Raw genomic sequence first — 27,587 nt, forward strand, 5'->3', positions numbered from 1 at the left:
AACCTGGAGAGGAAGGGCGGCTTGTAGAAGTATAAATCAATGGCTGTTGTAAAATAGTCTGGCTTACTTTGCAAAACACAGCACTGCAAACAGAAATTTGAAGCTACACAATTGGGAGGAAATAACCGTAGTTCCGGCCGTGTGCTTCCAGAACATAAACACAAGGAAAAAGTGATTGAAGCTGGGAAAGTATGTTTGTTAATGGGCTGCACACGTACGGCCCTTCCTAATGCAGTGCTTGGCTAAAGGAAGCTGTGCGATCAAAGATCGTCATGCAGTTAAAATATGTACATCTCTCTGTTTGCATTAGTGTAATTGCTCCAGGGAAAGCAGTTCAGGAGACTATAGAAGCTTGGAGGTTCCGGGAAGGGCTATAGGAGTGAGTGAAGAACTGGAAAAAACACAGCAATGTTTTGGTTCCATCCTGAACAGATCAAGAATGATTTAACTCCAGTTGGTAAATACCTGCACAGGAAACGATTGGTAATGAGCTACTCAAATTCAACAGATGTGGAATACTACTAGGGATTGAAAATGAAGCTGGTTAAATTCAAAGGAGAAGCGTGGATATGTCAGCAGTTGGGCACGGGGCCATCTCACAAAGGTGGGTTTCCAAAGATGGTGTGTTTAATGAGATGATCTTACCAAGAATGTGCTCAAAGAAAAATTGGTTCTATAGAGTTGAAATGTTACTACTGTGTAGATTACAGAAGACAAACACAATGGCTATGATGGGCTTTTGACCTTTAAAGACTTTAAAGGGGTATTTTTCAACTACTTGAAACATTCTTATATGTTGCTGGAAAAATGATGCCCTGAAATATTTATAAATGGGGGAATTATTGCTTTTTTAAAATGATCTGGGAAGATAATTTCTGGCTCCTGAAGGTTTTTTGTTTGCACGACAATGGAGTGAAGCCTCTGGCACTGCGGAGGTGGTTGATTACGTTTAGAGCTGTTTTCCTTTCTGTCAGCTCCTCCATAGAGCTGTAATTTTGGGCGGATGGCAAGAAACTGGTGAGTGGGCGCCGCCTTTTCAGAGTGCAGTGGGTCACAAAAATACACGTCGCTCAATTAGGGCAGACAGAAAAAGGCTGATTGTGAACAAAGATCATTTCCAAACAAAGGCCTCCAATGTAAGTGTGCAAATATGCAAATAAAACTGATAAATTGATAACAAGAGCAGTCAGATCAACAGCAAGCAATCGGATCGAGCTGGATAGAGACATCATTCCCTTTCTAAGACCTCGTAATTTTATCTCAGGTTGTAACAAGTTCTGATGTTAAATTGGCTGCCTTGAGCTGTAGCCTGGAAGCTCAGCAGCAAAAGAGCTGACAACCTGGGAGAACAGGAAGTTTGGTCATCTTTTATTCCTCCCTGGATCAGACTAAGCCTGTTAACAAAGCACGATTGTTCTAATAACCGTGCCTGCAGAAAAATATGGCCTGATTGTGGTTTTTGTTTTTCTTCTGGTGTATACATTATGTGAGGTGTGCAGTTAAACTTTGCAGTGATTTGTACAGCTGCTGGCAAGGAAGTTGTGTTTGCTCAGGGATGCTATGGGATTTTGGTGGAAGCAGGTTCTTTCTTCAAAGACGACAAAGCTAAGAGAAGTAGACCCCTCGTTAAGGTTTGGTGCTGAGATGATGGGCGATGCAATTACTCCTTTCAGATTTTTGTTTGGATAAGAATTTCTCACCCTGTCTTTATGATGCAGAAGTTTCTTGGGGAGGAACAGCTCCCTTTCCATACAATTGCTGAGATGGTTGGGCTTGTTACATAGGGAAGGAAGAACTTGCTCTTGTGAAAAATGAAGGAAGGGTGTTGCTTTTGGAAACGAAGTCTTGCTTTTAGGAAGCAGAGAAACAAATGCCTGACTCTGTTTTGGTGGTTCCTTTGGATTGGCTATAACTTATTGCACCTCCTGAGAAAGCTCTGAAAAATACTGAGCATTTTAGTGTGTGTGCCTCATTCAGGCCATCTCTAGTTGGGTTTGGAGTCTCTGCAGGGATTCAAACTCCATCTTTCCATACAACATATTCTGGTGTTTGACCACACTCAAAGGATGAATTTCTTATGTTTAAATGGAATTCCCTGCATTTCACTTTGTGCCCACTACCTCTTCTGTTAATGGGCACCACTGAGAAAAGTCATGCTCCATGTTTTTGGCACCCTGCTCCCTCCCTCCCTTGAGAAATTTATCCACATTCCAGTGGATAATATCCCACAGTGGATATCCACATATCCAGTGGATAAGATCCCACTGAGCCTTCTATTCTCCAAGTTGAACAGGGTCACCTGCTGCTGTTTCCATTTTTTGTTTCAGTTTGTTCGACCATGCATGTCTCCTGCCATCATGCCTTGATTTCCTGCTTGCTGGGCTGGACAATCATTGAGCTGAGAGGAGGTGATCTTTGAGAAACAGCCTGCGTTCCTGGACTCTTCCAGGGCCGTATTGCAGGTTGTTGTTCTAAGCAGGTGCCTGAAGAGGGCAAAGGCTTTTTTCTTTTTTCTTTCCTACACTTCTCTGCCTCATGGTGACTTCAGTTTCCATGTTCTCAACCAGTTCTCCCTCATTTGTAGGTATGAGGCCCTGCTGAGCATCAGCTCCTTGACTGACTGCATCACATAGTTATCAGTGCACTCTGGGAGTGTGCCCTGCTGGGCTGACTGCAGCAGATTTTAGGGTGATTCAAATCCCCCCTGAGAAGATGAGGCTTCTTCCAGTTGTTGTGGGTTATGTGTCCCCTGTGGAAATGAACTTGCTTTGTTTTGGCAGCGCTCCCAAAGGAACATGTTCTGGTCTGGCATTGCTGCACAGCAGGATGACTTATTTTAGGGCCATAAAAGCACTTTCCTGTATCTTAAAACACTTTCCCTTTTTCACTTGGATAACAACTATCAAACAGTACAACACAATGTACATCAACTTCAATTAAGCCCTCTATTAGATACTCCGTGTGTTCAGAGTGAGCAGAGGGGGAACCCAAAGCACTTTCAGGCAAGATGTACTGTTCATTAAAAGCAGCCCCTGGACAGGCAGCTCAATCTGCTCCTGAAATCTGATAGAAAAAGGACTTGTTGTGCATTTCTTGAGTTTTCTGATTGCATTTAATGTTTGCTAACAGCGTGGGCTGTTAACATGGGAGGCAGTGGGGGGGAGGGGGTAGATTTGAGGCAGGCAGTGCAGCCTTTCTTCCTGAACGTCTCTGTTTACTGTTTAATCCTGTTTCCCTTTTACTTTGTTTTGGCAAAGTTCCCACTGCTTAAACAGTGAACTGCAGGACTGGTGGATACTCTGAGGTCCCTCCAGGCTTCAAAGTGCAGCACTGACACTGAGAAGCCGTAAAGGTCAGCAAAGCCAGTGTATGCAGATCACATCCCACCTCTTCAAAATGAAAGCAAAAGCCATGAAGTGCGCTGCGTGGGAATGACAAGGGAAGGGGGGGCGATGGGAAGATGTTCATCTAAGGATTTTCGTGATCGTTATTTCCCTGCATGAAGAGCAGTAATGGCTGCACAATCTCACAGGTAGGCTTTGCTCGCCTGTGCTTTGGAGATGAGTAGAGGTGACCACAGGCCCCGTCTGAAGGCTGTGGTGTCACTGCTGCTGCTCCTCCCTGCCATGCTGGCTCTGGTGCTCTGGCTCAAACATCTCTCCACTTTTTTTGTGTGTGTGACCTTTTCTGTGTGATCAGAGCCATTACAAGCTCTTCTTTAACAGCTAGGCAAGTGTCTGCTGTACACCATGGTGTGGGTGGTGGGAGGGTGGTGGCCTGCATTTAGATTAAGTGCTGGGATGACTCTGGACCTGTACCTTGGGCAGGGTACTGAGACTTAGCAGTATAGAAGGCATTTGGGAATCAAACCCTGCCCAATTTAGATAGGTGAGGCCACCTCTGTATTTGAAGCTTGAGTGCAGGCTGCCTCAGCAGTTATAACAGCAAAGCAGTTACTTCAGTGACCAATTAATTTAATTTCTGTATTTTGTGTGTCAAAGATTTATAATGAGGATTGCACTTGGAATAATAGTAGGGTTATTGGTTTTTGGTTTTTGTTTTTTTTTTTTTAATTTGCTGGATCCTGCTATGTTCAATGTTCTTGTTTTCCTCAGCCAGCTGTTATCTGCTGACATAGGTAGAGACAAAGCGGGTGATTTCATTGTGCAGCATATTATTTCCAGCCTGTTCATGAGGCATATGGCTTCCAGCACTTGTACTGGGGCCCTTCCTACTGCATCAATAGCTGAGGAAGTCCAAATTGAAAGCAACACCCTACAGGGCAGGTCTCTGGGGAGTTTTGCTTATAAAAGAAGGGAGACTGAGCTCAGTTACTGTACCCAATGGCTGAGGTTGGCTGGCAGCTATTTCATTACCTCTGATGCATCTGGGTGGAGTGTTGTTTACCCCCATAAAGATTTCAGTGCAACTTAAAGTAAACAGGGGTCAGATAGAATGAGCCTTATCTTCACTTCTGGGAGTTGTATGTGGCTACAGGGAAATGGTAGCCTCCTTGTTCTACTGAACAGGAACATTAGACTGGTTTATAATTAGTGAATAAGGGGAAATGTCAGGGTAACGTTTAGGAGAACATTGTTAATAAAACACTCAGGTAGAACAGTGACTGACAGCACAGCCAGGTTGCCCTGGTGCTGGAGGGCTGATGGTTACCAAAGGCAAAATATGCTGTCCTTGTCTGCTGTGCACCTCAGTTGCCATAAAGGTACCTGGGTCATACTTGGAACGTGTTAATGCTGCTGCAGTCACAGGGCCAGCAATTAAACTCAGGCAGGTAGCAGAAAATGAGAATTCCTGTTACTTGAGGACCCTTTGTTCTAGGGCCACGCTGTTGCTCTGCTTCCTGCCTTCCCCTATGGTGGCTTATTTAAAAATAAGGCATTAACAAAGAGCTTAAACTGTAGAAGTAGGCCAACTGGAGTGTGGGTACAGCAAATCCTAGGTGAGCCAGTGTACCAAGCTTATAGGGGGGGCTCAACTTCATATTACTTATCACCCAGGAAAGACTAGAACTGCACAAGGCCCCTGGATTACTGTGTCACAGGTTACTGTGAGGTCCAGCTCTTCAACCTGCCCTCACCTGTGAGCTAAGTGAGCAGCACTGCAGGCTGCCCAGCACACAGGGCTTCCCTGACCACCCAGCTCCTCCTTAGCACCTCTACTGTGCCTCCCTGGCTGCTGCTTGCTGGACAGAAGAGGAAGGGAGCTGGAAAAAGGGGACCCTCACATATGCCTTTACCACTCCAAGGTCTGCAGAGAGTAGGCAGGACCCTCCAGGTCTTCCTCCTCTGCCTTAGGACTAACTCACCCCACATTCATTGGAAAAACTGCAGCCAAGAATGGAACAACCAGGAGCATTTGTCACTGGTGCTCACCCAGGATCTCCAATGGTGGCATACAATGGCAGATTCCAGAATGCCCTGAGAAAACTGAAGTCTGACGTGACACAGTGCCTGGGTCTTCATAGCAACCTCCTGCATCTTGGAGCTGTCAAGACCAGTTTGTCCAACTTCCACGCATCAAAGTACATCAATTTATAGACTCACATAATCCTTAGAGTTGGAAGGGACCTCTGAAGGCCATCTAGTCCAACACCCCTGCAATGAGCAGGGATACCACTGCTAGGTCAGGTTGCCCTGGGCCTTATCCAGGAACCTGTTCCAGTGCCTCATCACCTCACTGTAAAAGATTTTTTCATTATATCTAACCTACAACTCCCCTCTTTGAGATCTGCATGTGGAAAGAACAGAAGGGAACAAGCTGCATTGTATTCTATGATGCTGGAATTGAATTCTGGTCACTTGTGGAGGTCATAAAAAGTTCCATGTTAGTTCTCTCCACAAGCTATTCAATCTTCCAAGGTGCACACTCCAACCCCCCAGAAATAGCTGCTCTTGGATTTGTAAAAACCCAGACTCATCAAAATCCACTACATCAACTTTAATAAACTTCCTGATGAAGACAGTTAATCAATTACCACTGTTTTCATCCACCACAGGGGGGTTCTGCAGCTGTTTTTATTTTAAGACAATCGGCTACAAAACAAGTATATGCATTTGGAATGAAGCATATTAAATCAAGATGAGCATTCTGTGTGTAGAACAATCAATGCACAATTTTGCCACAATGCTTTGCTACCCTGATGTCCCAATTACTGCTGAGCCTGTACACACATCATAGAAAATCCTCCAACAATGGCACTGTGGCATGCAGTTGCTCTGTAACCCAGGCTGTAGACAAGCATATCCCATACGCATTATGATCAGTGAAGTATTGCTTCCACCTCTGCAATTCAGATTTCTGCCACCAAAAAATGCCTTTCGTTTGTCTGCTCCTATTTTCTTAAATGAAAAGGTCACAATAACACACTGTACAGAGGGGTTTCGACTGCTTTTCTTTAAGCAAAATTACCTCTGTATTAAACACCTCTGGCTTCTTCCATTTAAAAGTGTGAAAAATGGCACAAGCAGAAAGCTAAAAATTCAAAGCTGACTAATTTTAAAAAAATATGATACAGGAATTCATAGCATGAACTGATCAGTATTGCAGTTTTAGGGGAAAAACCTGCAGTTGTGGATTCTGTCACATAAAAACTATGATTTAAAACATGACGAAGATTCAGAACACTTACAGCTGAACCTGTGCCATGTCCTCAATTTTCCCAATCAAGATGGGAGCGTTTTGTTTGTTTGTTTTAAGCATCCTGGAAGTCTACAATCTGTGACCAAAAAAACCCAAACACAAGAATTTTTTGAGTCTTATTTCTTTCTAACTCAAAGTACAGTAAATGAGCTGTTTTAGCCTCACCTTTGCTTTAACCAGAACTGCTTTACCCATTAGCTAGAATAGATGGTCCATAAGTATTCTAACAAGTATCAAGACAAATATAATCTTTGCAGATGCCTTCCTTACTGCCACAGACTGCACTCAAAGTCAGGACCTCAGGCTGCTCCCCTGCAATGCCCCAGGAAGTTACACATCTCAGGAGAGACTTCACAGGTGACAACTTACTGAGCAAGGAGCCATTACCAAACAGCAGGAAACACTGACCTTCACAAACAGGTATCCATGCCTCCATGAGCTTCTGTGTCCTACTGACAGCACAACAGAATGGCCCCACCCAGTGCTGGGTACTCCCTAAAGAGAAGATCAGGCTATCCACTAAACATGAAAATACACATAAAGAGCATAAATGGCAAAAACAAAAATATCTTCCGTTTTTGGACTTCACAGCTATGTGGCACCTTAAGCAGCATTTTGAACATTATAAATTTGTATGCAGGTGCTCAAAACTTGATGAGGGTTCAGCCAGCTGGATTCCAGTCATACCTGCTCACCAGTACCACATAGCTTTTTAGCTAAATACACATTCATGTTGCCCAGTGCAGCCATCAGATCATGTTCTACTGTGCTTGAGGAGCAGCACGGCTCAGTTAACTTCTGTATTACACAGTCACCTTGAGTTGCACAGTGCAGGTACTTAGTTATCTAACAGACCCCAAGGCAAGGATTAACTAACTGAGCATACAGCTGTGAGCAGGTGAAAATCAGCTGAATTTTAAAAGGCCAAACATAATAAATTGCAAAGCAAGCCCAATACAGTACACATAGCAAGCATGCATAACTTGCAATATTAAGCAACTGCTGACACATCTTTTATACCTTCCATTGCTATAAAGGGAGGGTCGGGAGAGAAAGAGACACCAAGTAAATTCACATTCTCTTATTATCCTACTGCAGTACTATTGCAAAACAACGTGAGGTACTGGTACTGGTAATCATTAAGTACTGCCTAAAAACTGGCCATCTGTTACCTTCGGATGCTTGTTACGTACCAACTCAACAGCACTCCACCATCTCAACCAACAATGGGAATAAAAGGACTTTCTTGTGAAAATCATTTTATTAAAGAGTTAGCGTCACAACAAGCTCAAAGTAACACATGCTTCAGAAATAAATTTGATGAAAAATACTCTGAACAGAAATATGAATGTTTTGAAGGCATGGTAAATCATCAGTTGCAAGAAACTTCTGCAAACAGGTGCAAATTCTGTTGGTGCAATGGAAAAAAAAAGTCAGAAAAGAAGACTTCTGGCCATTTTGGTAGTACAGTTTGTCTAAGAATTTAAATCAGAAAGGGCACAATTTCCATGGCTGCATAGACCCAGATGTATTTCTTCAATAATTAGCTCCAGCACAGATTTTTCATTGTGAGTACTAATAAAACAAATTTAGTTGACACCCAAATGTAGCAGTTATATATATATATTATATGCAATAGATGTTTGACTCATGCAGCCTCCTCACTTACATTATTTTTCTTTAATTTACTCAATAAACATTATAAAAAAATAAGTTTGCAATTTGTATTTTGTTCCAGTGTTAGCTCTGCATCACCTCAGGCAAAGACAGTGTTTTCAGCAGATAGATAATCTAATTTGGCAAGAAATCTGCCCTAATTCTAAAACTCATTTTTGTAAATCCATGTAGAAAATAAATGCAAACTCTTTATACAAAACAAGAGCAAGTAACTGTAGCTATATAAAAGAGGATTTTGTTTTGTTATCATGGCACATACTTTAAAGTTTCACAACAACATACTAATTTTAATTAGTTTTTTTTTTTAAAACCCAAAAACAGTGTTGATGAATGGAAGAATGTGCGTTACCATGGGCAGCTGACTCATGCATTAAGCAATTCATGTTCTTTATCAGTTTTCCCAACAGCATCAGGATTGGATAACGGGTCAAGGTCAGCAAAGATACTGAACCAGGCAGTCCGGTCTTTAGGATTCCTTGTAGGTTCTGGGGAAAAATGAATAAATAAATAAAAGTACAAACTTGGAGTTCTTCCTCGTCAGCTATTTCAAAACAAAACTGACTGAAAGTTTGGCTGAGGTCAAACAAATGCTGTTGTTTCACTTATTACTAAGGGCACTTCTGACAAGAAAATCAGAATGAGTGATTGCATTTTAAAACATCACCTTTAAAAGAATGTGGAACTTAGTTAAGAACAAATGTTTTACATCTGTCTGCCTGTGCACTTTATACACCTCCTGCCATGATAAGTACAGAACATTTCAATTACAAATAGTCTCTGTCAAGCTTTAGTGAAAGGTATTTCCATAGAATCATAGAATCCTTTGAGTTGGAAGGGAACTTTACTGGTCATCTAGTCCAACTCCCCTGCAATGAAAAGGGACAGCTACTGCAAGACAAGGTCACTCAGACCCTGGTCCAGCCTCACCATGAATGTCTCCAAGGATTTGGGTATCCACCACCTCTCTGGGAAATCCATGCCAGTGCCTCACCACACATATAGGAAAAAAAAAAAAATACTTCTTCCTTATATCTAATCTAAATCTCCCCTTCTTTAGTTTGAAACCACTTCTTGTCCTGTCACAACAAATCCTGCTAAAAAGTCTGTTCTCTTTCCTTTCAAAGCCCTCCAGAAGATACTGAAAGGCCACTATCAGGTCTTCCTGAAGCCTTCTTTTCTCCAGGCTGAGCAGCCCCAGCTCTTTCAGCCTGTCCTCGTAGGAGAGGTGTTTCATCCCTGGGATCATTCTTGTGGACACACTCCAACAGGTTAGTGTCTCTCCTGTATTGAGGGCTCCATATCTGGACACAGAACACCAGGTGATGCCTCACCAGTGCAGAGCAGAGGAACAGGAACGCCTTCCTCACGCTGCTGGCCAACACTTCTTTTAATACAGCCCAGGATATAGTTGGGTTTCTGGGCTGTGAAGGCACACTGCTGACTCATGCCCAGCTTCCCCTCCACCAGTACCCCTAAGTCCTTCTCAGCAGGGCTGTGCTCTATCCTTAACATCCTCCAGATTGCACTGATAGTGGGGGTTGCCACAACCCAGGAGCAAGACCTTGCATTTGAATTTGTTGAAGCTGATGAATTTCACCTGAGTCCAGTGTCAGAGACATGTACCTGTGTGTGTGAGTCTACTTGTGTATACATCTGCATGCCTGCAAAAAAGCAAAAGCTAAGTGGAAGCAAACTCTACTTTCAACCTTCAGTCTTACAGGACTGAATTCCCCACACAATATCATAAATCATGTCTCAAGTACAGCTTCTAGTATAAGGGTAGATTTTTTGGTTGGTATTAAAAAAATGTACAAAATAAGATGTACTCTTCTACTCAGAAGAATAATGTTGTACACTAAATGAAAGCATTCTTTGTGAAATAAGGAATTTATGGGTAAAATATGCTCTGCTTGGCATTAATTCCATCTTCATGTCTGTGAGGCTAGAGAACCTGTCACTTTCACAGACACAGATTTTAGAGTAGCCGAATGCTCTTCGTATTTCTGGTGAAGGTATTGCAGCTGAGACATCTTATTCATCTCCCAACCAGTTCCCAAAACATCTTAACTGTCTTTTTCTGCTAGGCTAAAAGCAGTCATTAGTTTAATCCTGGGAGGCAGGGGAAGGAATACACAGTGCTCCTTCCTTCTGCACTGACCATATCTGAAACAACTTCTGCTTGAAAATGAATGCACAAAATAGACTGCTAACTAGAATAAGGATGCAATGCATTCCTGGTTCCCCTATCAAAAAAAACCCTAGTCAATATCAGCAGGGCTTTGTCTCAGTAGATAGCAGGACTATACTCTTCGCCACAAGCGAATTGTTTCATACAGACAACTACTGATATGATGCATGTTATCAGTGAAATTTATGATAATGGCTCTTCTGTCTTATCAGTAGCCTGCATTATAGCCTAGAGCCTCAGAACACTCTTTAGCTTACGCTAGTGCATGCAGATGCTTTTCCATATAACTCAAAATTGAAGTAGCAGAACAAACTGTAGTGTGAGCTCACTTGTTACTCAGTACATTATTCTTCTGACATACCAGCACTGAAGCCTACAAACAAAACATACGCACAAACACTATACATATAATCAACATTGAGAGAGCAAAGCAGTAGCAACAAAACTCTTGATGTGTAAATGCTATAAAAACAGGCTTTATTGTGGTAGATGAGGTGAGAAAACTAGCAAGATGTAAGTCACAGTTAAAGAGGAAAAGCAAATTATCTCAAAACTAAATGACTTACCACCTTTCACTGGCGTCTTGTTAGCGTTCACATTCAGGCTGTTTGGTTTCTGTGCTGGCTGTGGTATAGACAGGGGGCTCCCACTGTTAGCTGCCCACCCTAAAATTCAATAGTATAGCAGCATTAGTGGTAAGAATTACCTTGTCAGCACTAAGACTTCGCTCTCTAGCAGCACAGTGCTCACACTAGGTGATGGAGCACAGTGCTGTTTTGGTTACGGCCTTCTCTATCTTTCCTCGTACATGAGAAATCAGCAGGAAGATACTGCAGACAAACAACACCCTTAAGAACAGAGCATCTGTGGATCAGTTTCTTCATCTCCAGATTCAAGGAATTGTGCACTTTTCACACCTTTAACCTAGCTAAAGAAAGATAGGTGGTTTTTTTTGTATCTTTAATTCAATCACACTTAATAAGCCAGTATTAAGTATGCCACAACTGTAGAATGAGGAATATCAGCTACACATGGGCAAAATTTTTTTTTTTTTTTAACATCTTCCTTTACTTTTACAGTTCCAAACATTTACTTCATCAACTGTTCCAGAAACAAATGCATTCTGTGACCCTGAGTTATTTAATGAATTATGAAATCATTAATTCTGAAAAAAGAAATCATTTGTTGCCAAACACTGAAGAATTAAATTCTAGATGAACTACTTGCAGCTAACTTAAAGCTGGGTTTTAATTGAGTGTATTTTAGTTATCCTTCATGGTAAGGATCTTCTCACCAGGGAGAGAGCAACTATATGGAAAGAAGTGAAACTGGGTATTCACAATTTATTGTTCCTATGTGCACATTTCATAACCTCAAGATAATAATGACAACTACAGTTATTGAAGCTGGATGAGCCAGGCTGGCAAAATGAATTAGGGACAGCATACTACAGAAACATAGGAAAAATGGTCCGTGGTTTAAGGTATTTAAATTCTTATGCTTTATCACATTTAGAGGACCGGAGGTCATATTTCTAATACCAGGATTAGAATACAGATGTAATTAGCTTGCTTCTATTTCTTATTTCAATGCCACCTCCTTTAAGTGTTGCCTTGGTCAATTATCCATCCACCTCAAGGAACTCTTATATCTAATTCTTCAGTATCTGAAACAAGATATTCATCTGTACACATGGCTAGTATTTCCTTTTTCAGCCTCTTTTTCTACAAGTTCACACTCTCACATCCTTTATCTGTTCTCGTCTTCCTTCCTCCCCTTACTTTCTTCACTTTTGAGACCACTGTCACATACCAAAAGCTGCTGCAACAGCCATTATGTTACAGAAATCCTTCCTTCCTCTAACAGCTTATTCTCATCACTCCGACCTGGCGTTGACTATAAAGGACTCAAGGCCCATGCTGTGTTATTAAAAGGAAGCAAGAAGAGTGTTTCTATAAAAATCACATAGATCAGAAAGGGAATTTTAAGCCACAAACATCCTCTGTATCTCTGAGAAACTTAAAACTTCCTGAAAATCTGGGTGCAGAAGGCTCACATACGTTTGTTCTAGGCAAAGGCAACAAAGGCTTACAGGCCAGCTTATACCTCCTGAAAATGTGATCTTAAGAGTTTAATCTTTCAAATTTAAAAAAAAATAAGGCATTAACACTTCAGAGTGACATACTTTTTCATATATTTTCTCTGCTTGTATTACAAAAGAGAAGAATGGCAGAGGACACAACTACAGAAAACTTTCATTTGAAAGCATTTCATAATGCTTTCATTTGCACGCGTATGTATTGCAGGAAAGTGCTTTGCATGTCATGGATGGCAGTGGATAAAATGAGAGCTCCAAAGAATGGGGCCAAATCCTAATTTCAGAGCAATGAATGGGCAGTGCTGCCTGGAAAGTTTCTGTGCAAGTTCCACTGCCTTCAGTGAGCTCAGGAAGAAACCAATATGATCATGCATCACTGCAAATGTTGGAGCACAGAGTGGAACACTGTGAGGCACCCAGCTGCTTGGACCCCTCCGTTTGACTCTCTGAGCTGAGAGCTAGTGAGCCCACATGGTGCTGTGCTCTGGGTCTCTTCATTACAGCACAGGCAGCTCAAGCATCACTTTGAAAGCAAAAGAAACCTAACCATAAAAAAATCCAATCAAAAATGTTCTGTAAAATAGACAATGCTTGCATTATGAAATTCTGGATCCATGAAGGCTTTGGGAAAGATTGCCACAGCATTTTTATGAAATACTTTCATGAATTTTGTTTTTACCACCCACTCACGGTGAGCTGCAGAGAACAAAGCATGTGCCTTTCACAACCAAACTGCAGTCTGTATCAGTGTGACAGCATTTGCTGGCCCCACGCTTGTTTTAGCTTGCCTTGTTCACAGGGCAAATTCATTCTGTGACTAGACAGAAGGTTATCGCTGTGACAGCAAGGAAACCAAACAGCTTGCTCTTCAGCAAGCTTCTTCACAAAGTTACCACAATTAAATTTAGAAATGGAAACAGTAAGCTGCACATTTTCTTACCGACTAGAATATGTGCATATGTAGGTGATACAAAGAGGAATTCTCAGTGGGGTAAGTAAATGTGGCCATAAACATGAAGGAGAAAGCCAGTGCTCTCTGTGAAAAAGTGGTATGGCAACTGAACGGCAAAGCTGTATTTAGAATGGGATATAAAAGATTCACTGGGATCATACTTTGTTTTTGATATTTGTGTATACACACACACACACACACACACACATATATATTTTTAGACATTTTAAAACAGCACTTGGTAGTCCCCTAGCAATTCGGAGTCCCATTGTGCTAGATCCTGTCAATAAATACAGCCAGAGAGAACTCGGAGCTGGGAATTCCTGACCGTAACAGTTTACAACCTGCATAGCACTGTGCCTGTTTTACAGATTAAGATCTGAGGCAGAGAAAAAACAAAGCCTCAAAGATTTATGAGCGTGCTTAACATAAAATAAGTAAGTAATCCCACTGAAGTTAATAGAAAAGTTAACGTGCTTAAAGTTAAGCATGTGAGTTTTAAGAATTTTTATGGTCTTAAGGCCAAATTCACACAGGAAGCATGCACATCTAGGCTCTGCTGCAGCACCTCGCACTGAATAATTATTAAACAATCCCATCAATTAGGGGAAAAAAAAGTATAGCACAGTGCACAGATGTATCCCAAATGCCTTAGTAAAATATCCATAACTCACATATTCTAATATTTTTGTTTAGATATGCTTATACTGCAGCTAGTATTTTTTTTTTTTTCTAAAAAGTCACTGCTCACAGATCTGACAAGGTTATATGAAAGAAGTGCCGTGAAGTGAAATGCAGTTTCAGAAGAAATGAGATTTCACAAGATATAAAAAGCATACAATTTCACCTTCAGATAAAAAGTAAAAATAATGCATTTCACTTGACTACTAGACTCAGCCAGGAACACAATGATTATCAGATATGATCATTTGAGTTGACTGGCTTTTCAAATGCCAGTAGATCAATTACCATTATCTTCTCCCAAAATCATGGAAATTAATTTGAAAACATTAATCTGTTTTACTCTTTTAATGTGTGATTCTACTATGATTACATTGACAGAACTACTTTCCTATTTCTAGTGTTTCATGAATGCAACATACGTAACTTGCACAACCAATGTACTGCCTCATGCAAGTGGAAGAGACAACAACAAAACAGATACTCAGCTGTCTGAACATATTAATATACATATAACATGCAAAAAGTCAAGAAAAGCAATTCTCGTAACATATATCGCTATTTTTAGTCATTTGCTTAAAATCTGTGTATGCCCTTGCATCAAAAAAGGTGTTTTTCATTGTTCCTTTTGTCCCTGTTCCATTTGACAATGCAGTGACTAAGACTCATTTTTTTTCTGTTCCTATTGTATGTAGTCAATTCCTACACTGTTCCAGTTCCTCTTCACTCTATTAATCATACTCATATATGCATATACCTAATCATAAAATTGCACAGCGTTGCAAATGTCATTTGCCCAGCTCTCATCTAAATATTGAAGTCAATGAACCCAAGTATCTTGCTTGTGCTGGGAAGAAGGAACAGTAACTGAATTAATTACCAGGTAACTTTGACTTTCTTATTCTTGCCAAAATGACACAGGTCAGTACATATCCTATGTGATTATATGAGTTTCACAGGTTCCAAGAAGTAGTCTTCAGGATGAAATCAGCCTGCTAGTCTTACTACAGCACTCTTCCCCAAAGGAGATGAAAACGACTGCTGGGACAGGGCCCAAAACAGCACGATCCTCCTCCAGTTTGCAGCACCCTACACAGAATCTGGGCTGGCAGCTACAGACAGTGGGGTGGATAAAGGTAGCTGTTGTTGGCTGATTAACCACGCTCCCTCCCTCAGGCCAAAGAAGCAGTGGGAAGGCTTTCCTTTAGTATCTCCTTCTTCCTTTCCCCTTCCCATTGCTCAAAAAGCTCAAGAAAGAGAATAGCATAGAACACCAGGGAGAGAAGGAGTGGTCATTTGTATCAGTAGACAGATGTGCAGCCTACAACACAAATTCACCAGCGCGGCTGCTAGGAAAAGGTATTCCACTCTTACCTCACTTATATCCCTACCTGACAACAGTGTAGGATACAGAAAATAAATGCAATTGATTTTCACTAAGTTGTTTAAAAGTAGTATTTCCAGACAAAATACAGTAATCATTTTTGGTTCTTTGGCCCCTTAACAAACAGACACAGCAGTCATAATTCAAACAGTAAAACCCATTCACACGTATTTTCTAATACAGAAAAAACATGTCAAAGACCTTTCAGGTATAATAATGAAAATATTCAAGATAATTATTCTGACTTCAGGCTTTAAAGTAATTCCTTCACAAATCCAAATGCAGGGCTAGAAGAAAAATGCATGTTCCTCTCCAGGTCACATTTCACTTTAACTTCAGCATTTCTGCAGCTATGGCACAACATCACTACACTTCTAAATAGCAGAAAGCCGTACTCTGAAGCTTAAAAGCAAAAACAAAATGATAACATACCAAGATGAGCTCTTACCATGTAAAGATGACTGCAAGTCATTCATATTTTGGTCTAATAGTTGAGAGGGCAAATAGCCTGATGGAGTCAATGCCATAGCTGAACTGTTATCCTCATCTCCAGCTGAAGAGTTCATGGCAAGATCATCCTGTCCAAAAACATCTGTCCATTCTTTGCTGAATTCTCCCTCTTCCAGGGAGGAAGCACTGAAGATATCATCCAGTATTACCAAGTCATCCTTATCACCAGGTTCTGATTTCAAGGACTTTGCAAACTGCTCCTTTGATGCTGTCTCAGAACAAAACAGAAAGTAAAGATAAATCAATATTAAAACAATCAAGGAATGGAAGCCACATTTTCAAAATATTTAGTCTAGTTTCTATGTATTAACTAAGATGGAATATTTTTTTCTATGAATACTTGTCATTTTCTCTTGTAGAACTAATTCTCTTGGACACCTGGGCTTGTAGTTTATGCAACAAATTATTCCCTGATTACCTTAGATAACAGTACTGCACTTCAAACTCATTGTCCATTAAAAATACTGCAAGCCTACATAACTATCTAATAGATACTGCACCAAAATCAATATAGAGTTTAATACCTAAAAACACAGGAGAAAAGTACTGTGAAGTATTACATAAGCTACTTTTTGAAGCATTACATAAACCTCCTCTCAAAACAATCAGATGATTGATACAAGCAGAAAACAACTGGAGATGATTGTAGAATTCTGTGAGAACATACTTAAGATGGCCTTTATAACTTTCCACTCATTGCTCACAGGGATATGCTGTGCTTCTTCCCACTAGACTATAACTAAAATACCATAGAAAACAACTTGTTCTCATGAATACTGAGTTGCTTTCCAATCTTCACATAAATAGCAAAGAATGTTAACATTCTCCAAGAACCTACAATTCCCCCAAATCTCTCTGTTCAAGCAGCAATGCAGTGGGGTACATTCTTACACAGGGAAAAGATGCTTGCTGTTTCTAAGACGTGTAAGAACTGTGATTTCTACCGGATGACACCATCTCAAATCGGCTTTCAGTAGGCTCTTTCATGAACTTAGAAGGCTTGCAGGGGGAGACTCAAAGAAGGCATCATTAATAACAGCATTCTACCAATACCAATCACAAATTACTTTTACAAAACATGTTACAAAAATTTGGCAGTGAACAGCTTAGGGAAAAAAATTGCTTCATTTGGGTATCCCATTGCAGAAGTACCATTTCTACTGGGAGAGAAAGTAAAGTAAAACACAGCTTTACATCAGAGAACCACTTGAATCTTGCAGTACTTCACATAACCACCAGAAATCAGAAGAGTGACACGTCTCTTATCTCAGCAGTCTTTCTGGTTTTTCTGGGGAGAGAATGCAGACAGAGTAGGGGATGCTAGGGTGGTGCCTATGCTGAAGCTACCTCAAGTAAACAGCAGTAAAGCTCTGCTTGTTTGCAACAATGGTTATCTTGAAAACAGGCTTGCTTATCGAGATATTACTCATGTGGTATCTGTCCTAGATTACTAGAATTATATGGACTTTCTCATCTCACCTATAAAGCTTCTATTATTTCTTTTCCCATTTCACTGCCTATTTTCACAGTTGAAATTGCTTCTTCACCTTCACATTCTGCCCTTAATCTTAAAAATATCCATGAAAAAAATCCACAAACTCCCAGTAAAAGACTGAAAAACCCAACGTCATGATATTCTCTTCAGTGTCTGTTTGAACAAGCATCTAGCAATACTTAAACTCCTTTGCAAACATTCCTCATTTTGCTGTTATTAGAAAAATAAATAAATAGGAAGATAAAGTAAAAATATTTACAATTATACATTATTTGAAATACAGGATAAAGACTACCTTCTAAGTCACACACAAAAATGTACCTCTAACTACACTACTGCAGTTAAAATAGCAAAATAGTAATTAGTCTAAATCTAGCTATTATGTAAAACCTAGGTTGATAGCTAACATTAACACAAGCATCTTTGACAGATGTAGCTAATCCACAACTTTTTTCATATTGACTTAACTATTTCACTAAAGAAAAAAAAAAACAACAGGCTTTTAACTGACATGACTAAACTTGTATGAACAATAACTGTATGCATCATCTATGTCTGAAGGTTGAAGAACATATGGTTCAGCAGAAAACCAGAAGGGAAAAAAAAGGCCACATGCTAACTTCTTATTTGTTAACCACAGAAAAGAAGTTGTCACTATCAGTTCACAGATTAGGATTGCTATGTGCAGAGGTAGCCAAGGAAACTTTCAATGTTTCTGCCTGGGTTAAGATGCAATTTCCCCTGCAGTATAAGAGACTGCCCGTGGCAAACCAAAGTCACAGTGTTTGCAGATCTGCTGTTGCTTACCCATCGGAAGGCTGCACCTTAAGTAGCCCAAATAAAACTCTCTGACTTGTGTGGCTGACTAAACCACACAAAGGGACTTCTTTGGTTCTTTGTTTGCTTTCTGAGCTGCCAGATTATTTTGATCTTGTTGTTAACGTTTTTTTTACTCATTCTTTTCAGATGAACAAGTGAAGAGCAAATGAAAAACTGCATGCAGAATTCTTATTGCACAAGAGAATTCAATATAAACCATCTGGCAAGTAAAACAGCACCCTTTGGAAAAGAACAGCATATCTCCTTGAGCTGCTGCTAATCTAACAAAAGTGAAAGGATAGGAATAGAACCTGGAATTAATGCCATTGCTCTCACATCTATTTGAGAATAACACAGCAGGTTTAATTAACTATATGGCTGAAAGAAGTTACCAGTTCTTAAATGTTTTCTAATATTTTCACTGTTGGTATAAAACTAGTGGTTACTATTGTATTGCTAAGTGAAGAGTTCACAGAATCACAGAATCATAGAATGGCCTGGGTTGAAAAGTACCTCAAAGATCATCGAGTTTCAATCCCCTGCTATGTGCAGGGTTGCCAATCACCAGACCAGGCTGCCCAGAGCCACATCCAGCCTGGCCTTGAATGCCTCCAGGGATGGGGCATCCACAACCTCCTTGGGCAACCTGTTCCACTGTGTCACCTCCCTCTATGTGAAAAACTTCCTCCTAATATCTAACCCAAACCTCCCCTGCCTCTGTTTAAAACCATTCCCTCTGGTCCTATCACTACCCACCCATGTAAACAGTCATTCCCCCTCCTGTTTATAAGCTCCCTTTAAGTACTGAAAGGCCACAGCGAGGTCCCCTGGAGCTTACTCTTCTCCAAGCTAAACAAGCCCGGTTCCCTCAACCTTTCTTCACAGGAGAGGTGCTCCAGCCCTCTGATAATCTTAGTGGCCCTCCTCTGGACATGTTCCAAGAGCTCTGAATCTTTTTTGTGCTGGGGGCCCCAGGCCTGGATGCAGTATTCCCAAGGGACCTCACAAGAGCCGAGTACAGGGAGACGATCACCTCCCTCTCCCTCCTGGCCACCTTTTTTAATGCAGAGACTGCAAAAAGTTATAGCAGAGGTAAGGTTTATTGTGCAACCTACTTCAATGGAGCAAACCAATTAATATAACCAATTCAGTATAACCTTGAATTACCTGCTGGAATGTTTTTATCCTCAGTAAGGTTTGTTTTATATTCTTATATCAGGCACAGTGTTTCAACTGTTTATCAAGTTGAACTTCCTTTAATGCTGTTTAAATACTGCAACTGAATAATTTCATTGAGAAACATATTAACCTTTCAGATTATGAAAGCAATAAAGAACCAAGATTAAAATTGGCACTTGGTACCTATGATTGAAAAGTAAATGAAACAGATATGCACAAATGTTTCATACCATTTTCTTCAGGATGCAGGTCTAATAAGTCATCTACAGCACCTAAGAATAAAAAAGAAGAAAAAATTAAAAGCAACAGGAGATTTGCAGTACTGACAAACACCTTGCATACATCTAGATGTAGTTTCTTTAGACACTTCACCTGACTTCTGTTTGTGGTTACAATTTCCTTGTAACTTGGATAGGGAATCCTTGCCATCATGAGCTGTAATCAAGAGCCATGAACACATCAAATCACACTTGGCACTTGATAGTATTGAAAGAATGAGAACGTTGCATGTTGAACATTGTGACATTGTTTATGAACATTTGCTACTCATGCTTAAAATGAACCTGGTCACCATGGGTGAAAGACCCAAGATATTTAAAAATACTTGTAAGTAACATTTCTGAATAATAACAAGACAAAATCTTCCTCTGCAACACCACCTGCCCCACAAGACCATCTCCAGGCTAGGTGCACCCAAATGAGGCAACTCCTGAACTGAACGTTCCTCCAGAAGCAGATTTTTTTATTTTTTATTTTTTTTAATATGTTTGTACTTCCACAGGGCAGAAGAGAGAACAAAAGTGCTCAGGATCTCATCAATCCTTAAACTGCTTTTCTTGACTATGCATCAGTTTATTATATAAACTGGATGTTAAGAACTGGAAGCAGTTGATGAGAAGAGCTGTGAATAAACAGTCCCATCACTAGTGGCACCATGTTGATTATTTTAGGATATAAAGATGTATTTAAAAAAGAAGAAAAAGCAGAACAAAAAAACCAATCTTAGCAATGTCAGAGACTTGTCAGTATATGAAGAGGGGAAAATTTAGCAAAAGTATTCCAAAATAATTAAGTTCCTTCTAGAGATGAAGGAGAAAGAGACACAACAAGGTATTTATATTATGGATAATACTTATGAGCTGACAAATATTTCAGTAAGTGAGAATGATTCTAGACAACGTCTGCTAAGAAAATACTTTAGAAGTCAGGTTTTTATATTAAAAAAATATTAAAATATCTGGTAAAGTAAGTATCCAATTGCTTAACAGCAAAGTGGTTGAAACTTCTAATTGCCAAAAAAATGTCCTGATGCAGTGCCACAATTAAAGAAAACACACACACACACACACACACACACAAAAAAAAAAACAGTGATTCAAATAATTGTAGGTAACTATGGGCTGGTAAAAGAACAGAAGTACAAGTGCTCCTGTAATAAAATGTATTTTTATGGAAAATAGGCTTAGTTTAAAAGTTAATAAATGGAGATCAAACCAAAACAGAAACAACAACAACACCACCACAACCAACTATTCAATTCTTTGATAAAACTATGAGCTTTTTTAGCAAAGAAATTTGTTTAGAAACAAGTTGACTTTCCACTATGCAGCCTTCCAGCTAGAAAGCTAGCACTGCGTAATATCTATAAGAAACATATTGAATGGATTAGGAACAAGACAACTAACAGATGTCAAAAGAAGTTGTTGGCAAAAATAATTGCAAAGTAGAAGTGTTTCCAGTTTAGATCTGCAAGGTTTAGTGTTATATTCATTGCTTTTCAATGGCTTTAGCAGCCATCTGGAAGTAAACACAGAATCCCTCCTAAAAAAAAAAATGTGCAAACAACTTCCAGACTGTTAGAGGTGGTCATTCAGGCCAGTCACTTAGTTACTACAGTAAAGCTGGAGAACTTAATACCACTAATTCTTAAGATATATCTTTAGGAATAAAGAATATAAACCATGCTTCAGAATGGAAGAATGAGTCCTGGAAATCTGTGACTAAAGTGAACCATGCTTTCATAAATTTAAAAAAAAAAAACACAAAAAAACCACATGCGAGCTTCTAACTTGACATAACTGAAAAAATGAGATAGTCCTGGAAATAGAAAAATAAAGAAGGCAATGAGTAGAAACAGGAATGTGACTTTAGAAACATTACTGGTGAAACTAATATCAGAAATGTCTTGTACAGTAATACTGTTCAAATATTAAAAGTGATGCTGGACAAGGAATGGAAACAAAAACTTCAAAACTAATGGACTAGAGAAGATGTATTACAGATATCAATATGGTTAGCCTATCATGAGGAGGATCTGAACTGCAAGATTCTCTATTAATTTAGTACATAAAGATATACTTTAAAGTCATAGCATAACTTGGATGGACATCCGGGTGCCATTTTGTGAGCCACTCATTAGTGTAGAGCTCGCTATGAAGTTGGATCAGGCTTTCCAGGGATGTGCCTTAAACATCTCCAAGGACGACAGTTTCTGTAAGGACTTATTCCAACTCTTTGCCACCCTTGCAGAGAACACTCTTTCTAATACCTAAATGTAGTTACATTTTCCCCTCCTGTCATTCGTCTCCATCATCTACCATTCTTTCATTGTGAATCTTCAACTAGAGCCTGGCTGTGTCACTGGATAATAACCACACTGCCCACCTGTTAGCCGTAAGTTCCACTGAATTCAATGAGTTATTAGCAGAGGGGATGTTTAATCACTGGAATAAACTAGTATGCTAAGTAGCACAGTTTCCCTGTCTTCACATCTACTGATCAGAAAATTCTTTCCTTGAAGATGTGCTCAGTGTAAGAATTATGCTTTGGAAAGCAAACTATTTGCCTGAGAGTAACTGAGTGAAATGCATTGGGATACAACACATAAGACATTATCTTTAACAGATCTTCCTGGCATTTTTATGCATTTGTAGGGATTTACTTATTGAAGCTAAACATACATTAAACAAACAAAAAAGAAAACAACATATATTGCATTTATGAGTTGTAAATACATGAAATAAAATACCTGAATAGTCTGGTTCCTTGGTATGACTCTCCTCATCTAATGAAATCAACCTTAATTTGAAAGAGTAAGAAACATTAAGAAAACAATTCTAGGAACAGCAAATGTATTATTCTCTTTTTGGTCACACCATTACAGAATCATAATAATAAGGAGGAAACAGTAATTCATATGGACTCCTGCTTTTGCTATATTTGCTGGTTTGTTGTTGAATTTTATTGTTGTATCGGAAGAAGTCTAGTGAAAATCAAAATAAGACTGAAGACCAACTGTCAAAACCTACCAGCTTCTCATTCTTCACCTAACTAAATATATGTAATGAAAGCATAGACTGTTCTGTTTTGGTCAGTGGATGTAAACCTAAACAAGTAAAATAACTTTTATTATAAATAGCCAAGCAAAATCCACTAATTGTCAGTCAAGCCATTCTCCGCTTTTTGACAACTTATCCTTAGCTGGGTGCTTCACTTAAGCACAGATAGTCAAAACAACAGGTGGCAGCAGGATTATATCAACATAGCATCTCCTCGCAACTGAATCCTGATGGTCCCATAGGGGAGGGATCACATCTCATTCTCCTGTTCTTCTGTTTCTATAGCAGCCCATTCATAAGTCTCTCTCACCTCAGAGCTACAGGTAACCCAAACCTTGATAGCATCAGCACACTTAAATGCACTTTTTACTAAGTACCTCCTTTTTCATTGGATTACTAACCAGTGCTGTATACATTACAAAAACTAATTGCTGCTCAAAGCAATCAGGAATCCATATCCTATTCCCAGGTGAAAGGAGATGCTGCTGAAGGGAGAAATAGAATGCTCACATATATTCTCCCATATGATGCTGCTTTACTAAAGGAAAAGATGAAGCAAAAGCTGAAAAATAAAGACATGGCTAAGAAAGATGAGAAACATATCAGGTTTAATGGATCTTTTCCAAGCTCTTAATTTCATCTTAAAGTTTATTAATTTTCATACACACAAAACATTTCAGTAATGCTTGCATTAAGCTTACTTTTTGCTAACGTGATCAAATTACCTGTGTCTCTCTTCAGTTTTAAATGTTTGGTGACCTCTGTAACTAGAAATCAGATTATACATGTAGAGATACTTATTATTTTGAGATACAGTGCATATGACTTACTGACTCTGCTGATCTTCTGATTTGGTGCTCTCAGTCTGCGGGTCCTCCTTTTCTGCTGTTTCTCTTAGTTTATTCACAGGATCTTGCAAACTCTACATTATATTGATTACATAAGTGAAGAGAGAGAAGAAAAGATTCAGGGAAGCAAAGGTGTATCACATAAAGCCAAGCAAGACTATAAAGACTACATAATTTAGTATAAAAGTACATCTGATACAAATAGATTCACTTCTTAAACCTATTTGCTCCTCATACTGCTTCTTTATTTCTTTACTCTTTTTTCTTCCTGACCCAACTATTCTTAGGACCTTAGCAATAGCAGCGTAATACAAAGGTACTCCTCATATTCTGAACCTGAAAGCAAGAGTTAAAATCTCAAATCATTAGGTAAGAGGCCAAGTGTGATATTACCATAGCCTGTCAACCCCCTTACAACGTGGAAGACCATGCTATAAGACAACAGCAGTTTCATGGCCAGCACTTTTATATGCAATTTTGGGCATATAAACAAGCCAAGATACGAAGCACTGTATTCTCACTGAGATTAGAGAACTGGTTCCCCTCACAGTCAATATTGTTCATTAATTAGTGTTGCTGTATGAAAACTTAAACGAAGATAGTATTTAACATGTTCACTAAGTCCATCTCATGTAAGGAATAAAGGCTACTGTCCCCAATCCACCATTTGCTATGAGAAAAATATTCCCATAAGTTGTAGGTCTTGTTTGCACCACCTTGTTAACCAGAATCTGTTAGTCACTAGAAGGGGCATTCCAGTGTCTGTTTCTGTTAGTACTTGTGCATACAAGGATATGTACTTCTCTGTTTTAGAAACCAAACTACAGGATTTGTCAGATACTGCAGTTGTGTGGTTTTTTTCCCTCTTAGTGAATTAATGCCTACCTAGTACCACAGATTAATTTTTTACAAGCATCTAGAGCACTGCAGACATCATGTTTTGAAAAATGAGGGATCACAAAGGCCTTACCAATAATTAGAGGCCTTAAAGAAAGGTACCTTACTTTATGGCTATCGTATTTTTCCAGCACTATCACAGTGCAATGCCAAAGCCACTTACACTTCTTGGATTCTGAAAAACAGACACAAGCCACCTCATCTAGATGAAGGTGCATGTTACCCATTAACTGTATTTGTACCAGGTGCCGACTAGATTGCACCTCTTCTTCTATTAAAATTGGTGGGAGTTATTCACTTGATCCTGAGAAGACCTGAATTAAAGTTCAGAAACAAAGCAATATGCACAGAACTGCAATGCAAAGAAAGACAGGGCTGCTACTTGCAGTGAAGCATCTTAAACATCTTCACGTTGACCATACAATTCATTGCACTCAGGAGGTGATGCTGCAACAGCGTGTGGTGCTCTGTGACCAAGCACAGTAGCACAGAGCCTACCCCAAGAAGGATGTTATGCTTTAGAATAACAAACAGGGCCACGTAAACTGTCTTATTATGTAACTTAGAAAGTTATCAGAAGTAAAATCCTTTGCATCTCCACCAATGAAAAGTTTTACTTCTTTTTTTATGGAGAAATTGCCATCCTTCCTTAAGAAACTGTATCACGATGCTTCCTTCATTGTTAAAGAATGTTTCAGGAAATCCATTTTTAAAAGCCTGTGATCAAAGCACTGAAACAGTATATAGAAATTAAGTTCACAAGTACCTTAGGAAGGAAACAGAATGATAATACTCAGAGTCACTATTTCCTGTATTAGAAAAATAAATATAACTCTGAAATAAAGCTTCAGTTTAAATGGAAATTACAATAAAACACTGCTGAAGATCAGCAGCTGTATTTTAAAACAATAACGTAGCTAATTGTTTTTACATTTAGGCAATATTTCCATCAATTCTAACAGCAAATAATTAAATTAATATCCTTTTCCCTATCTCCCTCCACTCCACATCCTAATGCACACTATGAACTGAGGTATCTTTCTAAAATGATTAAAAACAGAGAATAAATACAAAATAAAAATGAGTGCTAAAAGGTACTGTTAACTGTTTTTTGAACATGAATGCACAATAACGTGATAACTATTGTAAACATGCATACAAATGACACTGTGACATTCTATTAATTGTTTTAGGCTATGTCTGAAAAAAGGAAGGTCTCCCATCACTTAGGAAGTAAAATGATTAAACAAGTCTGTAAAGACACAGACTGAATGTGTACAAAAGGAAGCATGCTTCATTCAGCTTGGTGTATAAAACAACGCTGACTTCACTGGCTGAGAAGAAACAGATGTCTAACTTCACAAAATCCATCTGGATGCTTGTGTGAACTCGCATGGACTTTGTAAGCCACAGAAATACATGGCTGAGGGTCTCATACCTAAAATGCTTTCTTCCTAGCTTCATTAGTTCTCTTCTATAAAAATTGGTGAGATTGTACACGCTTGTAGAGCCACTTCACAGTCCCTCATTGTGCCTATCCTCTGTCTCTACAACTAAAAGTCACCAAATAATATTTTGCTAGCTCAGATTAATATCCCAGCCACCCATGGGATTTATCCACTGCCAAGTTAACTTGGATTCCAGTTAAAACATTGCTCCTACACTGACTGCCTCTCACTTACAAAACTCCTTTACCTTGACTTGGGTTTCTTTCAAGTCCAGCCAAAATGACCTAGACTGCATGCAAAACCTGTCCTTGATTTACATCACTGGAGTGCTGGCAATGCACCCAGCTTGCCTAGAGCTCCTCACAAGTGACTTGGACAACTTAGGCACTTCTGCTCCACTGCAGCCTCACTTCAAGTGTTCTATGCAGTTTTGGACACCACAATATCAGAAGGACATAAAACTGTTAGAGAGCATCCAAAGGAGGGCAACAAAGATGGGGAAGGATCTAGAGGGCAAGGTGCATGAGGAGCGGCTGAAGTCCCTTGGTTTGCTCAGCACAGAGGAGCTAAGGGGAGGCCTCATGGCAGCTGTGGCTCTCACAGAGAGCAGAGGGGAAGCACTGAGCTCTGCACTCTCTAACAGGGTCTGAGGGAGGGGCAGCTGGGGTTAGGGAAAGGGTCTGCACCAGAGGGCAGTGGACATGGCAGTGGACATGGGCTGCCAAAGGTTCCCATGGTCATAGTCCAAAGTTGCTGGAGTTCAAGGAGCATTTGAACAATGCTTTCAGAAACAGGGTTTGAATTTTGGGTGGCCCTGTGTGGAGCCAGGAGCTGGACTTGATGGTACTGTGGGTCCCTTCCTACTTGGGATATTCTGATTCTTTGCTGTGAAAAAGAATCAAAGTAACATAGCTGAGGGCAGCTCCAGAAGAAAGGGAGACATCCCATGTCCTTGCAAGAACATACGGAGAAGCACAACACCATTGAAGAGACAAATACTTGCATCTGCTTCATTTGGAGGGAAGACTGAAAGGTGGCTTCAGAATAGCCTCACAGAGGTTCATGAAGAAGAAAAAAGTGCCTGGAGATATAAAATTATACACAGTCTTGCCTAGGGAGTAAAATCATGGTGCAGCAAATGGAAATGAAACAACAGCAAAGGTCAGCAGAATTTAACAGTACTGAAGTAGCTGCTTGGGCTTGGTTCTCCAAACCATTTAAGCAGCAGATACAGCAACAGTCCACTTCACACCCCAAAAAAGGATGCACTCAGATTTAGGTCCCTTGAGTCCCTTACTAAGGCTAGTACAATTTCTTGTCTCATATGAACTCCTCAGGAGGTTTAGCAGTATAGCATAGAAACGTAAAAAATCTGATCAAATACTCATTAAGTAAGGCAAATAAACAGTGACA

The 27,587-nt window shown here is 39.7% G+C and overlaps 1 protein-coding gene and 1 long non-coding RNA gene across 6 annotated transcripts in view; one reads left to right on the top strand and one right to left on the bottom strand.

Moving 5' to 3' along the window:
• Window positions 1-2,381: 2,381 nt before the first annotated feature.
• Window positions 2,382-20,987, top strand: LOC128087138 (uncharacterized). Of its 2 annotated transcripts, none has more exons than XR_008209685.1 (3): window positions 2,382-3,532; window positions 9,462-9,605; window positions 14,658-14,753. It is a non-coding gene; the product is annotated as an uncharacterized LOC128087138 (long non-coding RNA). The 2 variants fall into 2 exon arrangements; XR_008209684.1 differs by lacking the exon at window positions 14,658-14,753 and adding an exon at window positions 18,612-20,987 and having other exon boundaries at window positions 2,383-3,532.
• The window catches only part of ICA1 (islet cell autoantigen 1), a 66,472-nt gene continuing 46,787 nt past the window's right edge, over window positions 7,903-27,587 (bottom strand). Inside the window, exons 10-17 of one of the 4 annotated variants that reach the window (XM_052696441.1) lie at window positions 23,812-23,903; window positions 22,672-22,721; window positions 20,016-20,078; window positions 19,874-19,915; window positions 16,089-16,358; window positions 11,092-11,190; window positions 8,687-8,822; window positions 7,903-8,068 (exon numbers count right to left, since the gene is read on the bottom strand). In XM_052696441.1, coding sequence (XP_052552401.1) covers window positions 8,701-8,822; window positions 11,092-11,190; window positions 16,089-16,358; window positions 19,874-19,915; window positions 20,016-20,078; window positions 22,672-22,721; window positions 23,812-23,903 — 738 coding nt within the window. In that variant the 3' untranslated portion in view covers window positions 7,903-8,068; window positions 8,687-8,700. Of the gene's footprint in view, window positions 8,823-11,091; window positions 11,191-16,088; window positions 16,359-19,873; window positions 19,916-20,015; window positions 20,079-22,671; window positions 22,722-23,811; window positions 23,904-27,587 lie in introns of all 4 variants that reach the window. The other 3 variants (XM_052696442.1, XM_052696440.1, XM_052696443.1) reach the window with 3 other exon arrangements.

This window comes from Tympanuchus pallidicinctus, unplaced genomic scaffold, assembly GCF_026119805.1.
Source record: "Tympanuchus pallidicinctus isolate F22 unplaced genomic scaffold, pur_lepc_1.0 scaffold3, whole genome shotgun sequence".
NCBI lineage: Eukaryota > Metazoa > Chordata > Aves > Galliformes > Phasianidae > Tympanuchus > Tympanuchus pallidicinctus.